General features: G+C 33.9%; 3 protein-coding genes across 4 annotated transcripts in view; all 3 read right to left on the bottom strand.

Moving 5' to 3' along the window:
- Nucleotides 1-4,571: 4,571 nt before the first annotated feature.
- Nucleotides 4,572-23,832, bottom strand: part of LOC115991875 (putative disease resistance protein RGA3) — a 75,278-nt gene continuing 56,017 nt past the window's right edge. The window contains exons 12-16 of one of the 2 annotated variants that reach the window (XM_031115833.1): nt 6,113-6,270; nt 5,929-6,013; nt 5,598-5,715; nt 5,261-5,509; nt 4,572-5,136 (exon numbers count right to left, since the gene is read on the bottom strand). The gene's annotated coding sequence lies outside the window, so the exon portion shown is untranslated. The remainder of the gene's footprint in view (nt 5,137-5,260; nt 5,510-5,597; nt 5,716-5,928; nt 6,014-6,112; nt 6,271-23,832) is intronic. The other variant, XM_031115835.1, reaches the window with a different exon arrangement.
- On the bottom strand, nt 13,092-15,252 carry LOC115991417. Its single transcript, XM_031115111.1, has 2 exons — nt 14,170-15,252; nt 13,092-13,382 (listed from the first exon to the last, which is right to left on the bottom strand). The coding sequence occupies exons 1-2, from the start codon at nt 14,224-14,226 to the stop codon at nt 13,092-13,094; spliced, it is 348 nt and encodes a 115-aa protein (XP_030970971.1). The 5' UTR covers nt 14,227-15,252.
- On the bottom strand, nt 14,272-17,170 carry LOC115991416 (putative disease resistance protein RGA3). The gene is made up of 3 exons (XM_031115110.1): nt 15,214-17,170; nt 14,784-15,090; nt 14,272-14,326 (listed from the first exon to the last, which is right to left on the bottom strand). The coding sequence occupies exons 1-3, from the start codon at nt 17,168-17,170 to the stop codon at nt 14,272-14,274; spliced, it is 2,319 nt and encodes a 772-aa protein (XP_030970970.1).

Here is a 23,832-nt window from a genome sequence, read left to right as displayed (position 1 = left end):
AATTTTACCTTGCCTTCCCAAACAGCACACGATCAATGATCTTTTAGAAACATTAACACCGAATCCTCAATGGGACCAGGACCGCACTCATCAGGGATCTAAGCAGGAACAGCAGCCATACTGCACGAAGTTTAGGGAGTCAAGAGTAATATAAGCACATGTTGAAGATAAATTGGCAATGATCTCAATGTATAGCCTAATTTCTTCAACAACAAATTGCTGTTAATTACTATTAATTCTAGTTCAACAACAACAATCACAAATCATTAAAATCATAACAGTTAAAACTATGATGCTTTTCTCCCATCACATATTCAATGGAAGATGGACGGAGAAGTTTCAATTTTGGTTTCAAATCACCAAAATTACTATAAATTACTACACACAGGCACACTTCAATCCAAAAAATACTTATGCATCCCAGTTGTTAATAGACCCAGTGGCAAATGTCTTGAAGTGGTTGCTTAAATCAAGAAATGAAAATTGGAGATAGAGTCTCAAGAGATTATCACAGTGCATGTAACAGCCCCAAATTTCCAATAATTGTGCAGTTCTTTTTCTTTTTTTGATAAGTAATAATTGTGCAGTTCTAAAATTCTAATACCAACCTAGCACGGAGTTCAAGAAACTAAAAGAACAACTACCATTGCAAAATCACTAAACAAGCTTTATAATGAATTCTGAAAAAAAATGATTAAATAAATATATAATATGACATAAATAGTTTTGAAAATTTGCAACTACAAAATGTAAAAGAACAAACTAAATTGCATATGAAATGCATTAGAAATTTTGTAGAATCCTAATAATCATGTCTAAAAGTTCTTTCTCAAGCATAAAATTCTATATTACTATTATCATTTGAACAGTTCTGAATGGAAACCTAAGAGCAGAGCAGAAGCAGCACTGAGGTGAGGGCCCATGCATGTATGGCCCTTACATAAATGCACAAAGGTGATGAAATTTTGAATTTTTTGTCACTTATCAAAAAATTACAAAAGCAGGTACAGCCCTTACATAAATGCAATTCCACAAAATTGAATTAATCGATAATTACACCTTAAAAAATGATGAACACATCAACTTTCTCTATGATCCCAATTTGTATACAGTTAATACCTCGTGGTTGCTATTAACATTTTGGACAGACTATGGTGATAATTATATGCAAGCTTGTTCCTGACATGAACATGTCTTTAAAATCTTATTAAATTGCATTTTGGTACTAGAATATACTTCATATTTAGCACTTCTTTTATAAAAAGAAATAAACAGTGGTTTTCTGGATCTGAAAGTAGTAGCATATCTTAACATTTCTATTAATTATGGTAAACTCTTTCTAACTTCTACATTCCCCTTTTATGACTTTGAATCTTTTATTATCAGAACACCCTTCATTTCAATTCCCCAGATTTCCTATTTCAATAATTCAGTCCAAATACTAGCCCCATATGCAGTATTTGCATTCAAATTCAAAAATGCTACAGTTTTACATGCTCAGATCACACTTTTTTTCCTTAAAAAGTTACACGCTGAGATAAACATAAAATTAACTTTCTACATGCAAACACCATCATAGTCTTCACAATAAATTTTGCTTTATAGGCCAGCTAGCAAGAACACATTTTATTAAAAAAGCTCTACAAAATCAAAATCCATTGAGCACATTTTATTAAAGGCCAGCTAGATGACCATAATCAAAATCCTACATTTTCCTTGAATTGAATAAATCATTTGCCTCACAGCAGATATGGCAGCAAACTCTGCACCCCCCAAATATCAAGTACAATGCATGCCTCCATTACCAATAAACCCAGAAAAAAGAGAGAGTCCTTACTTTTGTGAGGTAGTTAGAGCCAACCATTGAGGGAGAAAGACTGAGCGAGGCGGAGACGGAGCGACGGGAGTGAGAGGCAGCGACGACGATGGGAGCGAGAGGCAGTGACGGCGACGGAGCGAGAGGCGAGAGGGAATGAGAGTGTGAGAGTGTGAGAGTGAGAGAGAGATTTCTCGTGAGAGAGAGACGAGAGAGAGATTGAGAGTGAGAGGGAATGAGAGTGAGAATTGTCTGTTTTGAAAGTTTTTTTGTGTGCTGAACTGTTTTTGTGTTTTGAACTTGGTTTTTTGGTGTGCTTGAACTATTTTTTTGAGTGCTGCGATGATGGACACGTGCCTGAAAGGAAACCGAGTAGAATGGACTCGGTTTCCTTTAAATCAAAACCGAGTCCAATGAACTCAGTTTCTGGTCTTGCAAACCGAGTTCATTGAACTCGATTTATATGTATAAAAATCGAGTTCATTGAACTCGATTTCTTGGCCTAGAAACTAAGTCCAATGAACTCGGTTTCTATGCTTACAAAACGAGTCTAATGAACTCGATTTCTGGCCTACGTGGACAGTCTGGCTACTGGCAAAATAGGAAACTCGAGTACAACATACTCGATTTTATAACACAAAAATCGAGTCCTCTGAACTTGAATTGTTAGAAACCAAATTAGTTTGAAACGTTTCCTAACTAATGATATTGTTTGGATTTTATAGTTATTTTCTAAAAAAACCCGAGGAAGAACTGTCTTTTGGGTGGGTGAAGAAGAATAGAATAGCCGAAGAAGAGACAAGTGGCGTGCGGAGGAAAAGAAAAATATTTGATGGAAAAAAAGTGAAAGGAAAAAAAATATAAAAAAGTATTTTGAGTGGGATACGTGTCCGAAAATTTAAAAAATAAAAATTACAATTTAAAACGGAGCAAATTTTCACAACAATTGAAGTGTCAAATCTTCTATATATCAAAATAAAATTAAATAAATTAATAAAATATTAGACTAGAATTGATCACAACTAAAAACAAAGAGTCTTATGAAAATATTGTCACATTTTATTTTATCCCTAAACTTTTTTAATTAGTGCTATTTTTCTTTTTAAAAAAAAAGTGCTATTGACAAAATATTTTTATAACAATTTTGTTATAAAGTTTACATAGTAAATTGTTATTAGTTTTCATCTGCACTTACTAGTGACATTTTTTTTTTTCCTACCATTAACAACTTGTCACATAGAATTTATTGTGAAATTTTTGTGAAAATATTGTGTCCATAACTTGCATTAAGAGAGGTAATTAAAACAATAAATTCTCTTTTCATATATATATATACATATATATATATATATATATATATATATACAACTCAAACCGCCACTTTTATAAGTATTAGCCAAATACTCAGTTTTTTCAAAAAAAACATTTTTTTTTTTATAGTTTTTACCAAATACACTGCTTAAAAAAAAAAAAAAAAAATCAATTTCATATTGCTCTTTTTAAAATTAAACTTCCACTTTTTCCAAAAGTACTGGTTCAAGAAGTTAAACCAAACTTACCTTTATAGAACTAATAGACTGTGGTTTTTTAGTCCTTTGAACCCACTCATTTCTTTTTTTGGTGGAAATTACATTTTACCCACCTATGGTTGGTCTCAAATTTAACTTACCTACTCGTGGTATCATTTTTGACACTTAACCCACTTGTGCTTCACTTCGTGCTATAGAATCTCTCTTGCACCCCACATTTTTGTTTATTGTTTTTTTTTTAGTTGCAACTTACACATATGCAAGTAACAATAATATGCAAGTATTATAAAAGACTTAATTGCTTGAGTTCAAATCATCTCATTCGCTAATAAATAAGGGGTTATAAAAAATAAATAAAAAAATTAGAAAGGTTTTTATTGATAATCTTAATTACAGATATTATATATAAGGACAAATATACAAAATTATGCATGTTGTATTATAATAATCATTCATTTAGTTAGAAAAGAATTCTAAAATTATGTAATAATAACTCATTTAGTTATAGTTTCTCAAAAAAAAATATATATATAAAGAAAATTCAGGATTAAATTTGTGCCTTGTACATTCTCCACCAAAAAAAAAAATGTGCCTTGGGGGTTGATCAATAAAGTATTTATTCAGCCAAAAAAGAGTTGATGTTTTGCCCATACAGACGGGCAATGACCTTAGTTAAAATTCTTCTTTGTGGAAATTAAACATTGCAAATAAAAAGTATCAAACTAAGAAGAACGGAATTTAAAAAATTGTATAATTGATCATAAGTAATTGGCCTGCAAGTAATGAATCAAGATCCAAAAAGTGATGAGTTCCACCATTTAACCAACTCACAAACCTACATATATACTCATAAAATAAATAAATATAAAATCCTACATATGCAATTTCCTTTAATTCATCATAAATATAACATTACACAAACTAAAGTTCAAGGGCACCATTTTTTCATGAACTAATGGAAACAGAAGGTCCACCGTCCACACAACAACACTGAAGTAGGACCAGCAACATTTGAATTGTATTTGCAATAGCCATTTACAATGTGTTTGGAAGCTTGACGGGAGAAGGGAGTGGAGAGCAAGGAGAGAAAGGAGAGGAGGGAAGGGGAACAGATTTGGAAGCCTTAAAAATTAAGTATAGGGAAGGGAAAAAAGCACCTCTTCCTCTTCCCTTTATTTAAATGTTTTAAAAATTAAGTAGGGAGAGGATGGATGAGGAAAATGAAATTCAAAGAAATAAATATAAACTAATATCATAAGAGTGAGATTGACAATTAAAAATTTTTCAATACAAATGGCTTCCATCCCCTCCCCTACCTCTTCAAATTCCCCATTTGGGAGAATTAAATATGAGGGATTGTTGGATTGATTTATAATAATACACATGAAAAATACTTTAAAAGTATTATGAGAATGGCATAATAATGTAAATAAAAATGTACAACCCCTAGTGTTTGTACAATGCAGTTGTGCAATACTGATGGTAAGGTATCCAGGCCATGAGTATGAAAGAAGTGGCTGCACAATCTGCAAGCTGGCCAGCTTTAAAAGTTGGCAATGGGAGGTGTATACTACCAAGATCCTTTATCACAGTACGCAAGTCCCTGCTTGCCTTACACTTGAAAACAGTGGTATGTGCATCCATAAAAAAGTCATTTTGTTATACTTGCAAAGCTTGAAGGTAGGCAAATAGACTGACACAATCATTCAGGTGCTTGATGCTCCAGAAAGGCAGATTGCATGGCTATACGGCTTCTGACCGTTAATAAGCTCAATACATCCTTATGCATATCTGCCAATTTTTGGGGGTAGATAAAATAAAAGAAAAGAAAAAGGTTAGCCAAGGCTGGATCATTTTTCCACAGTACATACTTAAACTAGAAGTTGAGAATTCAGAGAAAGTTCAAGTTAATTACCCTCGAATTAAGACACTAAAGGTCTAAAGCTGTAATCCTATAACAGGTATCGATAGCACTTGTGCCAGGATTTCTGCTTTATTTCTTATGATGAAGCATGAAGATTTGCAGACCTAAAGAACGAAGCCAAGGAGAAATCCTGACAGGAATCCTCCAATATGAGCAGAATCGACCACACGAGGAAGAAATCCAAGGGACAAATTTATGGCAATAATGAGCTTCAGAGTTACAACTTATAAGTGCTGCACACTGAATATTCAGGAGTCAAAACCTATTTGCCAGGACAAATTTGTGACTTTTACCAGCCCAAGACATAAGGGCAAAAAGAATATGTTACCTTATTTGCATAGATTGTCCAGTTAGAAGCTCAGAAAGCATGGTTCCCAATAGGCCAAAAAATGAATTAGATGCTCCAACTGATATTGTTGACTTTGGCAGGACATCACTGTGGTGTCCTGTGATATAAAAGATCAACCGATTATGCATAGCCACTTTTCCAGAAGGGATTGAGCAGTTAAGAAAGATGCTAAAGTTGATCATGAAATCTATTAATCTACACTTTACCCACAATCCAAAATGATTTTAAACATAGATGACCGCTTGGTAGGATGACTTAAAAAGCTAACAGAAAAGCACCTCATGAGAAAAGAAGAAGAATATATAGTTACCTATGCTACATTAAGTACGCAGTATTAGCACCCAGAGGTTATAGCAGACGGTGCACAAACTCCAGAAATAGTATGGACACTTGGGCTGCAAAAGAAAGATGTGATATCTAAACAACAAAGGTCTTTATGAACAGTCACCATAAATACTCTTCACTTCAAGTCCAAAGAAAAAAAAAATGCAAACCTTCAATGTAAACATAAGGCTATTAAGAATAAAATTGGAAGCCATCTTTCAGATCATCATCACTATAATACTCTTCACTGTTGCATTCAACACCATTCTTCATGCATATTACTTCGAACACTGGTTCTGCTACTAGCTTAGTGAGCCTTGTAAGTGATCTGAATCATGAGTGACATCCATACTAACAGATAAATGGAGAGGAAGATAGAAGAAACTGAATAACAGCATGCCAAATGGAAACCTAATAAAGCATCAGATAGATAACTAAAGGACAAATATGGGCAACATTAAAATGTACAAAGGGAACACATACTTCCTTGGCAGTTCAGAATCCTTGCTCATATGTCCAAGTGCTAGCCCTCAGAGCTCCCTTGTAAAGTGGGAATTGTTTCTTGTGCTGGATAGGGGTTATTAATGGTAACAAGTATCAATTAGAAGTAATACCACCACCACATTGAGAAGGAAAAGGCAGGAAAAGTATGGAAAAACAAGCTTTTTCCCTAATGGCAGCTGCCTCCCATGCTTTGCACTCTTCCATATCGAGAAATACGTTATGCTCTAAGACAAAGAACAAGCATTAGATAGATTTAGAAATTAGATACATAGCAACTACCTAATCCTATAACATTTTGACTAGATGATTAACAAGTATAGATTTGAGCTATGAGGGCTTCCCCGAATTCTTCTAAATAATTTATTTTAAAAAAAATAATAATAAAAACACCCAAGGTCTTCTAAATAATTTATTTTAAAAAAAAATAATAATAAAAACACCCAAGGTGTTAAGAATTCAAATTTTAGATGGAAGGCTAAATAAAGGTGTTACTGAAAAATTAACTAGTTGCCTTTTGTAGTTATCAAACTAGATGGACTGCTAAAGAACCAGCATTCCAGGTTAAACTTCTTTCTGCATCTTGGAAGGGTTAACAGGCTTTTAGTACACACAACCTTCTGTATGTTTAGATTAAATGTGGCTGAATTAGATTGGAACATTATTGCATGATGTTCTGGAATGAGACCAAAACATTTCTAGGCCCATAAAGGTTGGAAATAGAAGTTACTGACCTTGGATTATAAAGCAAATAAAACAGCATCACAAGAAGAAAAAGAATATAAAGATACTTATAGGTGAATTACAATTGAAGAGCAGAATATGACTTTAATGCCTCAATTTTTTCTATATATTCACTTCTATTTCAGGTATGTCCATTTCATTCCAAAAGAAAATTAAATATTATGGATGGAGAAAATAGAAAGGAAAATAGACAGAAGATTAAAATGAAATATTAGAATATACCTTACTATAGAAGAGTATCCAAGGTATTTGTGATTTCTTCTTCTCTCCTAGTGGTCACCTACGAGCAAGTATATAACACAATAACTTTCAAACTAGATGATTAAAAAAAAAAAAATTGGAGCCTTAATTTTCAAAATATTAAAGAGAACAAGACCAAAAAGAACTAGTGAAAAAAGTTACAAATGAAAGATTTAAATATTAAAGGAAAAACTTTATAGCACCATTAATAGCCAATGAGGTTTCTGACTTTCTGCTTCATCCTTGGCCAACACATCTTTTCTCAATACTTTTGGACTAGTTTCGAACAATCTGCTTGCTGCTTTATAGTAGGCTGGCTTGTAAAGGTCAAATCACCACCTAGAAAATGCCACTCCCAAACACCAAAACCTTCCCTACAAATTTTCCCATGTAGTGTTAAAGAATTTAAATACTAGAAGGCTTTAAGTGTTATAGATTTTGAGTAGTGAGTACTAGCAAGGTGTTATAGACAATCTCACAATTTCATTGCACCTGGGCACAAAGAAATTGTGGTGCGAGCTTGGAAGTCACTAATATAATTTTGAAAGTTATCAGAATCTCTCTATTGTGGTTTTCTGTACCACTAAAGATTTCTTTAGGGGGTGGGGCTCTCAATTACACCAAAGTTAATATGTCACTCATATTATATGCTGAAGCCATCAAGTCTTAACCGTATGCTCAAAAATGAAAAGTCAAATAAGGAGATTTCTGACAACAATATACAATTGCTTTAGTTGGTAGGTGATGTGCAAATATGATTTTTTTTTTAGTAAAAATGTAAACTTAGGTGGGTCATTAAAGAATCAGGACATGCATATAATGAAAATCCTCCAATAAACTTTATTCATGATTCCTTGACTAACAGATTATACTTTGCAACAGTCTCTGAGATTAGTTTATATATACATCATGCATCAACATTATTGAATAGAAGGGAAAGTGAGAGGAAATAGATTTCCAATTTCAAAAAAAATTTCAGTTCACATTTAACAATACAAATAATGAAGTTCATTTGACAGGATTATTTTACCAAGCAGGTTTGGGATAATCATTCAGTTAATTCATATGTGAAAAAACAACCCATTCATCAACAACCAAACAAAGCAATTTCATCAATACTATTAAAACGATATCACAAAAATAAGAGAAATTAAAAAAGAATCAGCGTTCACTCCATTTGAACATTATAATTTTCATTTTAAAAAATTGAAGTGACAACTAATAAGATTAAAAGATTGATTGTGATTATTCTAACAGAAATACTATATATAGTTAACAATAACTATACAGTGAAATTAGAATATATAAATTTAAAATTTGAATGGGCTTTGAGATCCAACAACTTAAATATTATTCAACTGCAACAGAAACAGTGCAATGAATTAACCCATTCCAGAGGGCTTCCACCATTTAAGTTCTCCACTGATCAAGTAAAATGCAGGGTATGATGAAAACATGAACTTGAAAGCAGAAACAGATCAATAAAAATAAGAAGATTTGGAATAAGAAAAAACACATACCTGAAGAGTTTGGAGATGTATATGGCAGGGGGGTTTAATTGTTTTGATTCTGAGACAAGGGTGGAGAAATGAAGCAAAAAAGAGAGAGCCAAACCACCTTAAACATCCACAAGAATAGAGGCTTTTAAATTTCTCTTCTATCAACATTGTTATTAAAAACTCTGGTTCTCATCTTATTGATACCCAAAATCCTTAAAGAATAGCAAATAATGAGTTATGTCAGATTGGCCTAAATACAAAAAATCAAGAAAATCCACAAGGCCCATATTGATGTAATGTTAAAACATAAATTAATAAGCGAAGTCAAATTTATGCAGAATGCATTTACCTAATATTATTCCGAATGATCTACATTAACAAATATCAAAATGAATAGAAAATAAGGATGCATTTGTCAATTGAATGAACAAAACACAAGTTGTTTAGGGAAAAGTAGATCATGTACCATGACTGGTAGTGTTAATCTGTGACTGTGATCCCCCAGATGGGTTTCTCTTTGAGATTGATCTTGATCTTTCTTCCTCATCCATTGCAAGCGGTTTGTGTTAATCTTTTGCTATTTGTAAAATCCAGAGGACTTGTCTTTGATCTGAATCATAAGTGACAACTAGATTGAGAGTATCTTAAGATGAACTAGATATGACTTAGTTCACAATCATTTGAAGCATAGAGAGCACCAGAGTTCCAATTGAAGTGACATTGTCAATGATTTTAGAAGTCCAGCCAAAACAACTTTGGGGGTAGTCCTCCATATTTCCTACAGAGAAGAGTAATCTTCTACACAAATTATCATTGTGTAGAAACTTATTAATATCACTTAGCCCAGTCCACTTGAACTTAGAGATATCAAAAAACTCAAATCTTAACTCCACATGACCACAACATAGAGAACCAATGCTCTGACTCATAATTAATTGCTTAAGATTCACAATCAATACAAGATTACAATCCAACCATCAGGAACTTTCTTTTCAACAGGAAGTACATGTTCAGATCAATCCAATAATTTCTCAAGTGTTAACTCTTTGTTAAGTTAAAATAGCAATTTAGATGAATGAAGCTTACCACTGTAGTAGCCCATTAACTTGACAACACAGGTACCATTCTTAATACATTATGATTGAACATGGGTTGCATGTTGTATTTCTTGAGACTTCGAATAGTAGTGTTGCAACCAAAGGATAATTTATATCTCACACTAGGAAGAGGACGACATCCAATATAAGAGGCTCAATATCAAATCATGGTTTTGTATCAGGAGATATGCATGAGCATCAGATTTTAGAGTTGTGTATGCCTTGAGGAGTATTGGAATGTCATTGTCAGTTGTCTTCAGTATTCCTACCGTTGCAACTGCAAGCCTACACCTCCTAATTTCCTGCATCAAACAGGGCGTTAAAAAAATCATGACTGGAAATCATTTTCATCTCTATTTTATAATGATCATATCTCTATCAAGGAAAGAACACAAACCCAAAGAGTGGCAAGGAAGGCAGCAGGGAGGGATTGATCGTTCTGGTTCTAAGGTGAGAGTCAAATAAATCCTCAAAAAAGGGATAGTTAAAGTCACCCCAAACTTCAAAAACAGAGGCTTTATATCTCTCACTATCATCATTTATAAAAACTCTACTTGTAACTAAACTTCATGATCACTTACACACAAACGTGCAATAATTCAATAAAACCAATCAATAAAATTATAATATAGTTTTAACAACTATAATCATTAATCTAAACACAATGGGATTCAGAAAATTGATCCAAGATAGAAATATTAAAGGTAACCGGAAATAATAGGTGGCACAAAGTAGCAATAATCACAGATTGAAAATGATGATCATGCAAGTAATCAAGGAATTTCACCTCATCCTTCATCTTTAAAGCCTCTGTCCTCTTCAACACCTTGCCCTTACTACCCAAGCTCATAATATGTATCTGTCTACTTTTGTGTATGTCAATCGTTCTGTACTGGTCAACTCGCTAAATCTTGTCTACTTCCACTTCTACATCCGCCTTATACTTAGTCCAATCTTCTTTTTTGATAAGTCCTCATGCTTAGTCCCATCTTCTTCATCACTACTAGCCTCAATCTTGTATACCTCAACCTCAAAATCTTTGTCATTGATTTCTTGCCCAGATTCATTGTCTTGATCATCATCAATCCACGTGCATGCCTAAAAGAAAAGCATAAGATTTATATGTCACATTATTCAAAATATCCAAAATAAAGAAACTCCACAAAGACCAATACAAAATTAATTGCTCAGGTTACAGGTGGTTCCCCCTTTACTTCATGTTGAACACCTTTCCCGATAGGCACCCCACCAAACCAACTTGCTAAATAAATCATATTACAATAAATGATATACTAATTTTTTACAAACTACTCTCAACACCTTGCTTTTATATTATTTTCAGCTCACGATAATGTGTGGGGATTTTCCATTAACTTTTTTTCTTTTTCTTTTTTTAAATCTTAACACCCAAAAACAACTTTTATATCATAGCGTAATCTCTGCTCTGACCATGTTCTCCCCAATGCACCAAAATCATTATTTATCAAATCAAGAAATAATAAAATAACTCAATCTGCTACACAATGTTGTGCTGTTATATTATTTTTAGCTTTTTTTTTTTTTTTTTAAATCTTAGCACCCAAAAATAACTTTTATATCATTGCGTAACCCCTGCTCTGACCATGTTTGTCATAATGCACCAAAATCGTTATTTATCAAATCAAGAAAGCAAAAAATAACTCAATCTGCTACACAACTAAAACAAGTGTTAGGGACCTTAAAGGTTTCATTGGAGAAAAAAAAAATGTAAATTGTATAGAGACTGACAGTTCCTAAATGAAGGAACTTTCATGTTCTAGTGCTACGTTTACCATTTGCTAAACTGAAAAGGGGCAGCTCAAGCAGTTGAAATTACATTAACATCTCTAGCACCATGTCAGAAAGCAAAATGAAGGAAATAATAGGCAGCCCTTAAAGTTAGAATTAGTCGCTCCACAAATAATCCTCTCCAAGTTCTTTCTTTACTATATTTCAAAACTGAGATGTTCACAATTTCCAGGCATGGCAAACAACACAGTTAACTCCAAAGCAAGACTTACATCCTAGCATCCATACCTAAAACCCCTGAGATATCCACATACTGATGTCCAGCTAGTCTTTTGACTGCATTATTTCAAGAAGAAGTTTCGTAACTTCAACAATTACTATAGCCATGTGCCCATTTTCTTTGTCTTTTCACAATAAATTCAAACAGTCCACGAGCTCCTTCAAGATAAAATGGTGACTCCACAATCAAGCAACACTCCACATCTCAGCTAACAAGGGAAATGTACATTGCTATGAATCTTTCATGAAATTTTCTAACCTACAAAAATTTGATGAAGCTAATTCAAGAAAGATTGATTCTCTTTAAAATTGGCAGATTTGACCAAGAAGAATTAATGCACAGAGAAACACTTCAAAAAGAATAAAGTCAGTGAGAACATAATTGACCTGGGCAGCATAATTACTTAATGGGTGTACCCCAGCCAGCATCCTGGATTGAACAATGATGATCATTTAAAGACGCTTAAGTTTGTTTGAGATAAAAGTAAAGAATAGCAAGGAGAAAAGTGGTACGGGTTCAACCTGAATCACCTGAATAAGGGAGACAATATTGACATTGACATGGAATAGTAGGAATGTATTTAGGGTTTAATTTTTTTATTTCACCAAAATGGCAAATGCAAAAACATATTTTTATCAAGATGGTTAAGATTAATCACATGAATTAGTAATAAATCAAAGAAAAAATAACAAATAATATATAGCTCAAATAACAAGAAAGCCAATAAAAACACGGAATTGAAATCAAGAACAAAAAGATATCACAAGAAGAACATCTTATATTAGGAAAAAACTTGGAGAGATTTTCATAAACAGAGGCTTTATATCTCTCTCTGCTCTCGCCATCATCATTTGAAAAAACTCTACTTGTAGCTAAAAATTAATGATCCCACACATGCACACACAAAAATTTATTGAAATCAATCAATAAAAAGTTAACATAGTTTTATCTAGTATAATCACTAATCTAAACACACAATGGAATTCGAGCAATTAATCCAAGATAGAAATATTAAAGGTAACTAGAAGTAAGAGGCATAAAGTAGCAATATAAACATAGATTTAAAGGTAATGATTGAGCAATTTAAAAGGGATTCTGACCTCCTCTTCATTGTCTTCTTCAACACCACGCTCTTACTACCCAGTCTCATCATAATGTATCTGTCTTCTTCTGTGCGTGTCAACTGCCCAGATTTAAAATCCCCTTCATCAATGTTTACTTCCAATTGTTCTTCCGCCTCAAACCAAGCCTCATCATCTTCCTCATGATTACTGTCCTCAATCTTGTCCACCTCAACAGCATCATCATGCATCTACATGCATGTCCAAAAGAAAAGCATACCAGCCATGTCAGATTAGTTTAAATAACCCAAAATGAACAAAACCCACAATGACCCATATAATAATATTAAACAAAAAAATGAACAAGAAAAATAAAATATAATAGAACCCATACAAAGATTCAAAATTTGACACAGACAGAGAGAGAGAGAGACTTACCTCTCTCTTCAAACTTTCTTCTCTGGCGCTATAAGCTCAACTGATCTGAATGTTCTCAGTGAAGATCTTCGTGGCGTCTTCTTTAACAACGATTGCAGGCACCGAGCTCCCGGCCGGAGCTGTGGGATCCGCCGGACCGGTCCCCTGGGCCCCACCGTCCTTCGTGCCATCCGAATCCTCGATCTTAACCGTGGAGGAGGAGCTCAGATTCTCCGTCTTGATCTTCGTGTTGCGAGCCGAGCCGAGCCGAACCGGAGCCTCCACCCGCGTTGGCGGCGTCGAGGCGAGCTGTGGTGAAGGTGCGAATGGATGAGTCTTCGGCGTTTGCGGCTTTGGGGGCTTCCTAGTCGGAATCGTCGTCGGAGTCAGAATCATTACTGTCCTCAATCGTGTCCCAATGAAAAGCATAGCAGCTATGTCAGATTAGTTAAAATAACCCAAAATGAACAAAACCCACAATGACCCATATTATAATAATATTAAACAAGAAAAATAAAATATAATAGAACCCATACCATACCACTGAGAGATTAGAGAAACAAGGATCACAACCCAAACATATAGAATGATAGGATAGTTTTGCAAGAAAAGAAGAGTTACCTCTGAATCAATCAATGCTGTCTGGAAGTTGACCGTCTCTTTGCACGTAATCACCATCAATTTGGATGTTTGGAATGTGAGAAATGTTGGGCCAGTAATCTCCTATCCCTCTTTCGCAACGCTGCGCGAGAATTGGACATCCAGAGATATACAATTCCTGTAGTAATGGAGTATTACGCAGGTAGTCTGGCAGAGACCTTAGATTGCCGCAGTCCCAAATTTGCAAGGAATGAAGACGTGGCATTATTTTTGGAGTATTATTAGTAACAAAAGCATTAGCACTATTATCTTTTTCTTCTTCTTCTTCTTCTATTGTTCCTCCCATCCCACTCCATTCTTCCCACTCATCCAATCTATAGAAAAAGAGAGATTTAAGGTTTGGGAATATGATGATGTCTTTGTTGTTATTGTTTTTGGATGATTCTGATAATTCTTCTTCTTTTATGTCTATTCCCAAAAATTCATCTCCCTTTCGAATCATTGGAGCGTTCCATATTTCAAATTTTTCGAGCAATAGCAGCTTCCCCAAAGGAGGCAACTGCTCTAGGTTTGGGCAATGGTCGAGAATAAGGCTTTTCAAATAGGTCAATTTGGACATCATCCAATTAGGATACATTGTGGTGCCCTTATAAAAACAAATTTCTAAAGCTTTCAAGTAGGGAGGTGGCTCTAAGGCATTTAGAATGGCTACATCTTTCTCCATTTTTCTTCTTCCTTCTTCCTCTGTCTCTTCCTCTTCCTCTGTCTCTTCCTCTAATGTGTTAAAACGTAGCCACAAATCACGGAGGTGGTTCTTCTTCTTCAATGTATTCTCGATCGCACCAAAATCTACCACATTACTCAACCTGCATATTTGAAGTTTCCCTTGAATGTGGTTCAAATGTTCTAATTCTCCCAGTTTACATATTTCTTCACCCTTACCTACAGGAAAGTATCCTAATGTTTTAAGACAAGTTAATCTCCCAATTCCCTTTGGAAACGATTTTATTCTTATATGACTATGATATTCACCAAGAAGGAGGTGTCTTAAATTAATTAGTTTACCTATCCCCTGTGGTAATTTCCCAAGTCTCCTACAGCGACTAACATCCAAACTTTGTAAATTACATAAATTGCATATACTTTCAGGCAATTCTTCTATCTTTTCACAAGATAACTTTAGTAATCTTAAATGTTTCAATTTTTCCACCTCATTTGGAAGCCCGAGAATGGATTGACCTTCCAAATGTAGTGTACGTAGACATGTCAAATTGTCGAATAACTTGAGTTGGAAAATCTGAGAAGACATAAAATCTAAATTGAGAAAGCGTAAATTTTTCGCTTCATAGACAGACTTAGGAAATGTTTCTTTAACCATTAATGACAACAGTCGAGCCCTTTTAAAGTCTATCTTAACCTCTTCATCACCTTCAATTGTGAAGCATACATCTTTTGTCATTGATTGGGCAAAGGCATGCACAATATCATGCATTTTACAACTTACAATTCTACCATCACTCTCATCTTTCACAAAATCTTGGAAAAAAGAGAGCATGGCTAAATTGTCAAAGTATTTTTCTCCTTTGGCTTCTATTTCCCTATCATCTTTTGAGTTAATATATCCTTGTGCCATCCAATGAATGACTAACTCAAATCTATTGAAGGAATAATCTTTCGGAAAAACAGCACAATATAAAAAACATTGTTTCTCCACTGGGGGCAATTCATGATAACTCAACAACAACGGTGCCAAAGTACCTTCTTCAATATCTTCTAATTCCCACCACTTACTATGCAAAACCTCCTCCCATTTTTTTATACTTAAATTGCCACGCATGTGACTCCCTAGAGTCTTTGCAGCAAGTGGCAAGCCTTTACACTTACTTGCTAGTTTTTTGCCCAATATTTTTAGATCCTCATGTGGCAATTTATCCACATCATAAAAAGCTATTTTACTAATCACCAACCAACAGTTATCATCAGACAATTTTCCCAAATTGATTATGTCCGGTTTGGCACCATCAAACATCATACGCGCAACTTCTTCGTTACGTGTTGTGACTAGAATTCTACTACCCTGAGCACCACAATTCAGTGCATTTTTGAAAGGCTCCCACTTTTTGGACTCCCAGACATCATCTAAGACAAGAAAGAACTTCTTTTCATTTATGAGTCTGCGAATTTCATTAAGTAGAGTTTGAAATTCAGTAACTTTATTGAGGGATTCATGTTTAGAATCAACCTCTTGAATGATTGCTTTGGCAACCTTGCACTTATTGAAAGGCTTAGAAACACAAACCCACATTCTTATCGGAAAATGGGATTTCACATTCTCATGATTGTAGGCTAGTTGGGCAAGAGTTGATTTCCCAATACCTCCCATGCCAACTAAGGAGATGACACGGAGATTTCTTTCTTCTTCTTGACTACCCACACCCCCTGGTAAAAGGCTTTCCAGTAGTTTATTACTATAGTCATCACGACCAATTATACTGGACACATCAACATCTAGTGAGGTAGTTGTTGATTGCTCAAGTACTTCAGTATGAGTATTAAAGTCAATCCCTAGTGTCTGTCTATCATTGAGAATCTCATCTAATGTCTGATTCAGTTCTTTTATCTTGTTACCAACATCATGACGCAGTGGAAGATTATCAACGTGATGGAAACATGATAGACAGGGGAAGAATGAGCATACCTTCTCCATTAGGGGAGTAGAATCAGCTTCCGCATTTTCTTCTTTTTCCTGAATTTTTAATTTGATCTTTGCAGTATTCCAGCTGTCCACCACGTCATCCACCATGTAGGACGCGTCTTTCAGCTCATCATACCAAATCTTCACAATTTCGTCCGTCTGTTGTCTTTCCTCAGCCTTGTTGAGCATTGCCTGGACCTTTGCGAGTTTCTTTTGAAGATTTTCGACTTCTTCATCAACGCCAACTAGCAACTTTATCTCTTCTACAGCCACTGAAGCCAACTTCTTCAAGATATCGGGAAGTAGATCAGTAATTAACTCATTCATAGTTGGAGACTGAAAGTACTTAAGTTGGATTAATGGACTACACAAGATGAAGAAACAGAAAGTGATTTATATTTGCTACAACTGAAAGAGCTCAATTAGCAAATGCGGTTGTGTTTCTTCATATCTCCTACTCAGCTTTTTATAACCAACTGGCGACGTCAATGCATCAACGTGATTAATTAAAATTATGACACGTGGTAATGTCTTAGAGGCTTAGAGCATTTTTAAATATCATGGATATTATTAACGTTTACATGGGAACAAGGCACATGGAACGGCTTTAATATATTTTATTACTAGGAAAATACAAAAGACTCCACACTATGCATTTATTAAGGACAAAATTTAGTTTCAAAATTAGTTATAGTACCATTTTACTCAATAAAATAAACGTCACTACATATTTTAAAAATCAAACTGTTAAATTGCATGTTCTTCACTACATATTTATGTATGTCCTTTACACATGTCAAATTTCGTGTCAATCAAATATTATTTACTATGTGATCTATAAGCTTATATTTCATGCATAATTTTAAATTACAAAAACTTGTAATTTAAACAATTCACTGATGATATGGCTATTGTACTTTAATTTTCTAGAAATTTTGCAAGCATGGAGGATATAAGAATAAAATGTAATCCAATAGTGGATTTGTCAAAATTTACCTCCAATAAAAAAATATTGAATAAAGTTGTGATCTTAGACTAAAATCAATTTTATAGCTAAACTTTATCTATTTTTTAATGGAAGTTGAATTCTTAATTGAATTTATTTACTGTATTTCTTAAACAAAAACAAACACATATTTCTTATTCAATATAATCTTAATTGAGTTGTGGTGTATCTCAATATAATCTTATTTTATTTTATATTCATCTATGGTAGATTGACACTTCACATGCTATAAAAATGCTATAAAATTTTGTTATGACAGTATGAGAACTCTTCTCTTAAAGTGGTCTTTTATGATCAACTCTAAATTAATTTATTTGTCAATAATTTTTAAGTCAATTCATGCTTTTTAATATATCAATTGAGAGTCTTAGAGTTTGAATATTCCTTCCCCACTTAAGAATTAAGATATATAAAAAAAATTAAAATTAAAAATTTATCTTCTACTTTCCACAAGAATGAATAATTTAAAAAAAAAAAATTCCCTAAAAAAAATTTAAAAAAAGACAGGTGGTGTGACCAAACTTCAAAAGTATGTGACAGAAGTCCACAATTGCAAAAATTGAAAACATTTCACCAAGGTACACCACCTTCAAAAGTATGTGACAGAAGTCCACAATTGCAAAAATTGAAAACATTTCACCAAAGTAGACAATATCAATATTTACACAATTGTGTGGGGTTGTTATAATTTCACTAAGCATGATTGAAGGAAAATTGTGTAAATTCCACTAAGCATGAATTGAAGGAAAATTGTGTAGGGACAACAAACAACTTGTTTGAAAATAATGATCATGTGAGAACAAACAAAGGAGGAAGACAATCAAAAGATGGGGGTCTTAGGGTTTCCTATACATAACACAACTTGTTTGAAAATAAAGTATTTACACAATTGGGTGGGGTTGTTATAATTCTACTAAGCATGATTGAAGGAAAATTATGTAAGGGTCCTTATAATTCCACTAAGCATGATTGAAGGAAAATTGTGTAGGGACAACAAACAACTTGTTTGAAAATAAATGATCACATTCTTATAAAAAATAAATGATCATGTGAGAACAAACAAGGGAAGAAGACAATCAAAAGATGGGGGTCCCGGGGTCTCCTATACATATGATAACAATTGATCTGCACAAAGTTACTAATTGACTAGTTAGAGTCGTTACAATTCGACTAAGCATGATTGAAGGAAAATTATGAAATTTTGTAGCGACAACAAACAACTTTGTTGAAAATCTTTGATACCAAATAAATGATCATGTAAGAACAAACTAGGGAAGAGGACAATCAAAAGATGAGGGGGAGGGGGGGGGGGGGTCTCACTTATATATATATATAATATTAATTGATCTGCACAAAAGTAGAGTTACTGATTGACTAGTTAGATGTGTGTGATTTCTACCTACTAGTGAGTAGGGTCCTCGGTGGGGATGTTGCCTGTTGTTGTATTGCAGCCACCAACTGATAGTGATGGACCAATAATGAAACCATTAATCCATTATTTATTATGATCATGCACAATTTATATATTTATTATATAAAAATGGAAGCATAGCATTTGATGTTGTTAATTTGTTAAATATAAAACGAGCAATATCATTATTATTTTTTATATCAATGCAGTACTAGGCAAAATGCCTATGAATTATGCACCTTTGCAAGTAAAGAAGTCATTGGCCATGGCTAATGTGCCTTCTCTTCCAAAAAAAGTGTTTCCCTACAAAAACGTGCATGGGCGACGGGACCGTGCTTTTAGGCTATAGAAACAGACACAATTGTACAAAGTTGAAGGGCATTAAAATAAAAAAACACAAATTTCTTTTTTTTTGCTCCGACCACTAAAAAAAAAAAAAAAAATTCTTATCGCGCGCCAAAGCGCGTGTGATAAGGCTAGTAGATATTAAGCAAGCTTTACATACAGTTACCTGGAGAAGATTAATAATTATTAACATTTCGGAAATGTTATCTTATAAGTCATCTGCTTCTACATAATTTTTCCTCTAACCCAAGCAATTTACGTACTTTTGAAATCACTTTAACATATACGATACACTGCTATTACTTATTATGAGTAAAGGGTAATATAAAATGTCCTTCATAAAAGGATTGTACATATTCATAATTTTAGCTATCAAATATAGAGGAACTAAACTGAAGTAGTCTTGGTGTTTATAATCTTGTGGGTTTGAGTTTTTTTTTTTTTTTTTTTATATGTATATTATATAAAAATTATTTGAAGACAATAAATCACAAATCTTGTAAATAAGAATTTCTTATTAAGATTCCAATTAAATTGATTACCGAAATTCATCACTTGTAATAAGTAATAACAAACAATTATAGATTTTTTTTTGTTAGAAATTGCCTCAAATTCCAATTGTGACTTGGAAAGTTAATTAGGTTTCCTAGTTGAAAATGAAAATTTAATTTGGGTTTCCTTTGTATGGAAGGAAAGACTATGTGAGGGTCCTTTCTTGACAATGTCCAGGCCCAAATTGAAGCAAGGACCCTGGGCCTGGAGTTGTTTATTTAAAGGAATTGGGCTTGGTTCACCATAGCTAAATGGGCTGTTTACGATCCAAGTGGTGCACAGAGTAAGAATCCTACAATATGTACATACTAGCAGGCAGAATATATATGTATTGAACAACAAGAACAGTAAAGGAACAATGTAATAAAGAGAGAGACGAAATAATTGTTCGGGATCCTTAAATCATTGTGAAATGTTTCATTACTTTTATTAGTTGTAAATTACAATGTACTCATTGAGGCGTATCACAAGGTCCAAATAAGCTCAAAAATTATAGACTTAGATGGCTTATCTAAGCCTCTAATATTTGTAAAGTTTGAATCCCTTTGAATCCAAGTATACTCTATAGTGGTTGTTTTGGGATACCGGGTGATATTCCTCTTTCTTTTACTACTTTCTTTGAGTTTTTTTGATAGAGCTTTCTCAATGATTCTGTTCTAATTCGCTCTTGTTGAATGTCCTTGAATGTTGGCTACTTTGCCCTTTTATAGTGTCATTTTAGGGTTTCAGGGTACCACTCACTCCCTCCTTTGCTCCCCTGAGTACCAGAGCCCCTGTTGTTCCAGTTGCTTTGATAACTGGTCCTTTCCTCGTTTCTCATAGTTTACTTCTTTTAGTGCTGTTTCCCTAAAAGCCTCTTGCTGACTTTCTATTTTGGGGTGTCCTTTAGAGAGCTGACTTCCAATTTCTCTTCCTTCAAGATTTTTTAAACGTTACCTTTTCAGACTCAGCTGTTCTTCTTTTTGTCATTTTTCCTAGGTGAACCGAATCCATTCCTGCCATGTTGACGGTTTTCCCTGTTACTTCCCTTCATAGTTCTTCTTTCTGGGTTGCCCCTTGTTCATGAATTGCTACTTTGCAAGCCTTCTGGTTCTTTTCTGCGTCATTGGGCGGCTAAGAAGGACGTGTCTGTTCTTCGTTCCTTGTGTTTCATGGTCCCGACAACAAATTGTGGTTGAGATTTCTACAAGAAAAAAAATCAAGAGTTTCTGACTAAATAATCAAAAAAAAGAAAAGAAAAAAGCAATTCAATAAATAGGCACTGGGGGGGGGGGGGGGGAGAAGTAACTCACAGATGTCGGAGATATTTCAAGGTCGGTTAGGAGTGCGGAATATTTTGGCTCAATAGTTGAATGCCATATTTTTGCATTCAAGAAAAAGTAGAAGAATCACCAAAAACTTGAAAAAAAAATTAAGCATATAAGAATCACAATTTACAAAACAGGAATCTTACATATTTGTGGCATTGGGGGGTAAGCTATATGGAATTTCACCCTGAATGTTATTGTAGCTGTCATCCATAAAGAAGACACCAAAAAAAGGAATTAAATAAATAGTACAGGTACTATTTCAATAAGAGCTAAATATAACAAGGCAGTTTCAATTATAGGTGTTTCAAATGATGCAGGTTATTAAGCTAGCCTCCAATCCACCCAGTGAGGTTAAGTCCTTGAATTTCACTGCATAAAATTAGTAGAGATCATTGAATTATTACACCAAAAGCCACTCGAGAGATTACCATTCTTTTTTCCCAAAAACTTGATGGAGCTTGGAACACTTTTACAAAATACCCAAATTCTGAGCTAGAGACTTTATATGCTCGATACATAGCTCAACGCATTAAGCATAAGCAGCCAGATGAGGAAGTGAAGAAGGCATTTGTAGAATAAATACCGCTATTTTGATTCGATGTTTTGCATTAGAAATCCTATTTTTTAGAAGTACAAAAAGAAAGAAGATCGATACAAGAATGGTCATTCCTTCATTCCTACACCTTTTTGGAAAGAGATGGTGGATAAATGGATGGAGGGAGATTGAGGGGTGAGTATAAATGAAATACATGTCATAAATTCTCTCACTCTCTCTCTAACCATTATTTGTTAATATTTTCATAGAAACTAATGTTCTAGTGTGTGAATTATGTGTGCAGGACATAAGTTTGATAAATAAAGGAAATAGAAATAAGTCTGAAATTTTCTCCACTACAGGTTTTGTACCAATGGCCAAGTAGAGATATGAAATAGTATATTATATTATCATCAAATAGTTTTAAATTTTATTGTGTATTTACATAGTTTAATAACTTTACCAATGTTTTTTTTATTTTTTTATTTATAAATATTGCAGTATCTTAAGACAGGCTCTGAGCCTAGGCCCATTGATTGCTTTAAGAAATTTCACACAAAGAAGGATGGCAAAGAATGGGCAACTGATAAGGCTAAGACATTATATGTATGCAACTTATACCAAATTTTTAATTTTTGTTATCAACTTTAGTTTTTTTTTTTTTTTTGATTTTCCACGTGGTTTTTATTTGTGTGTAGGAAAAAATGGATGCCATGAAGGCCAAAGCTGTTTCTGAAGGTACTAAGACAAATGATTATCAAATCTTTCGTGAAGTGATTGGTGAACCAAGTCATGGTCGTATTCTTGGCAAGGGAATAGGTATTAAGGCTAAGGATGTGTATGGCTTAACTTCATTTGGTAAAGGTTGTAGCAAATGCTGTAGAGAAGATTTTACAAAAGAAAAAGAAGATTTTGAGGCATGTCTTAGAGAAGAAATGGATTCCAAACTTGCAAAACTTGTGGAGAAGCTTGAGGAGAAGTGTGCACAAAAGTTGCAGTCGATGGGCATACCACGACAATCTAACATAGATCCAGCTACCACGGTACAATCTCAAACTTATGCTTTTGCCTCTTGGATCTTCTACAACTTTCCATTGGTTTGTTGTGGTTTACAACTTGCATCTATTATAATATTATATTATTTTATATTTAGTTTTGATAAATGATAATAGGACTATGATACTATCTACTGTTTTGACAGCCGTGTATAAGTTTTGTATTTAATTTTGTATATCGTATGTGTTTTGTGGTTTACAATTTTCACAATTGTTATATTATTTTAATTTATATTTAATTTTGATAATGGTTTAAGTAATCAAACTAAGTTATTATTATTGCTAAACTAGTCCATACATGTTTATTGGCTTTATTGCTTTAAGTACTTCTTGTTTTTTTGGGTACAAAACCATAGTCACATTTCTGGGAACATGCAAACCGTATTGTCTTTTTTATTTAGGGGTTGAGTCTTATTGTAAGTATATGGGTTACTGTTTAGGAAAAATTATGTGTGCAGTACTAATAATTGTTTTTGTTTTCTGGGTACAAAACAGTTAAGATTTATAAGAACCAAACAAAACTTTGTGATGTATGGTATCATTGAAGCTCATGTTTTGCCTGGACGATATATGTTTACATTGATTGTAGCCCTTTCGGGGGTTCCTTAGGGACCGATTCACTCTGCGTAGATTGACTGAACGCAGAAAGCCTTCCACTGGCAGGCAATCGTGTTTTTCACAGGATTTCTCGTTACTCATGTTAGCATTCTCACTTCTGATATTGATTGCTTCTTGTTTTGTTTCTACTAGTAAAACCACAGCTCTGAAGCCTTGT

This window comes from Quercus lobata, chromosome 5 (assembly GCF_001633185.2).
Source record: "Quercus lobata isolate SW786 chromosome 5, ValleyOak3.0 Primary Assembly, whole genome shotgun sequence".
In the NCBI taxonomy this organism is placed as follows: Eukaryota; Viridiplantae; Streptophyta; class Magnoliopsida; order Fagales; family Fagaceae; genus Quercus; species Quercus lobata.
Note: the sequence above shows the minus strand (reverse complement) of the source record. Positions and strands in the feature narration are given on the sequence as shown.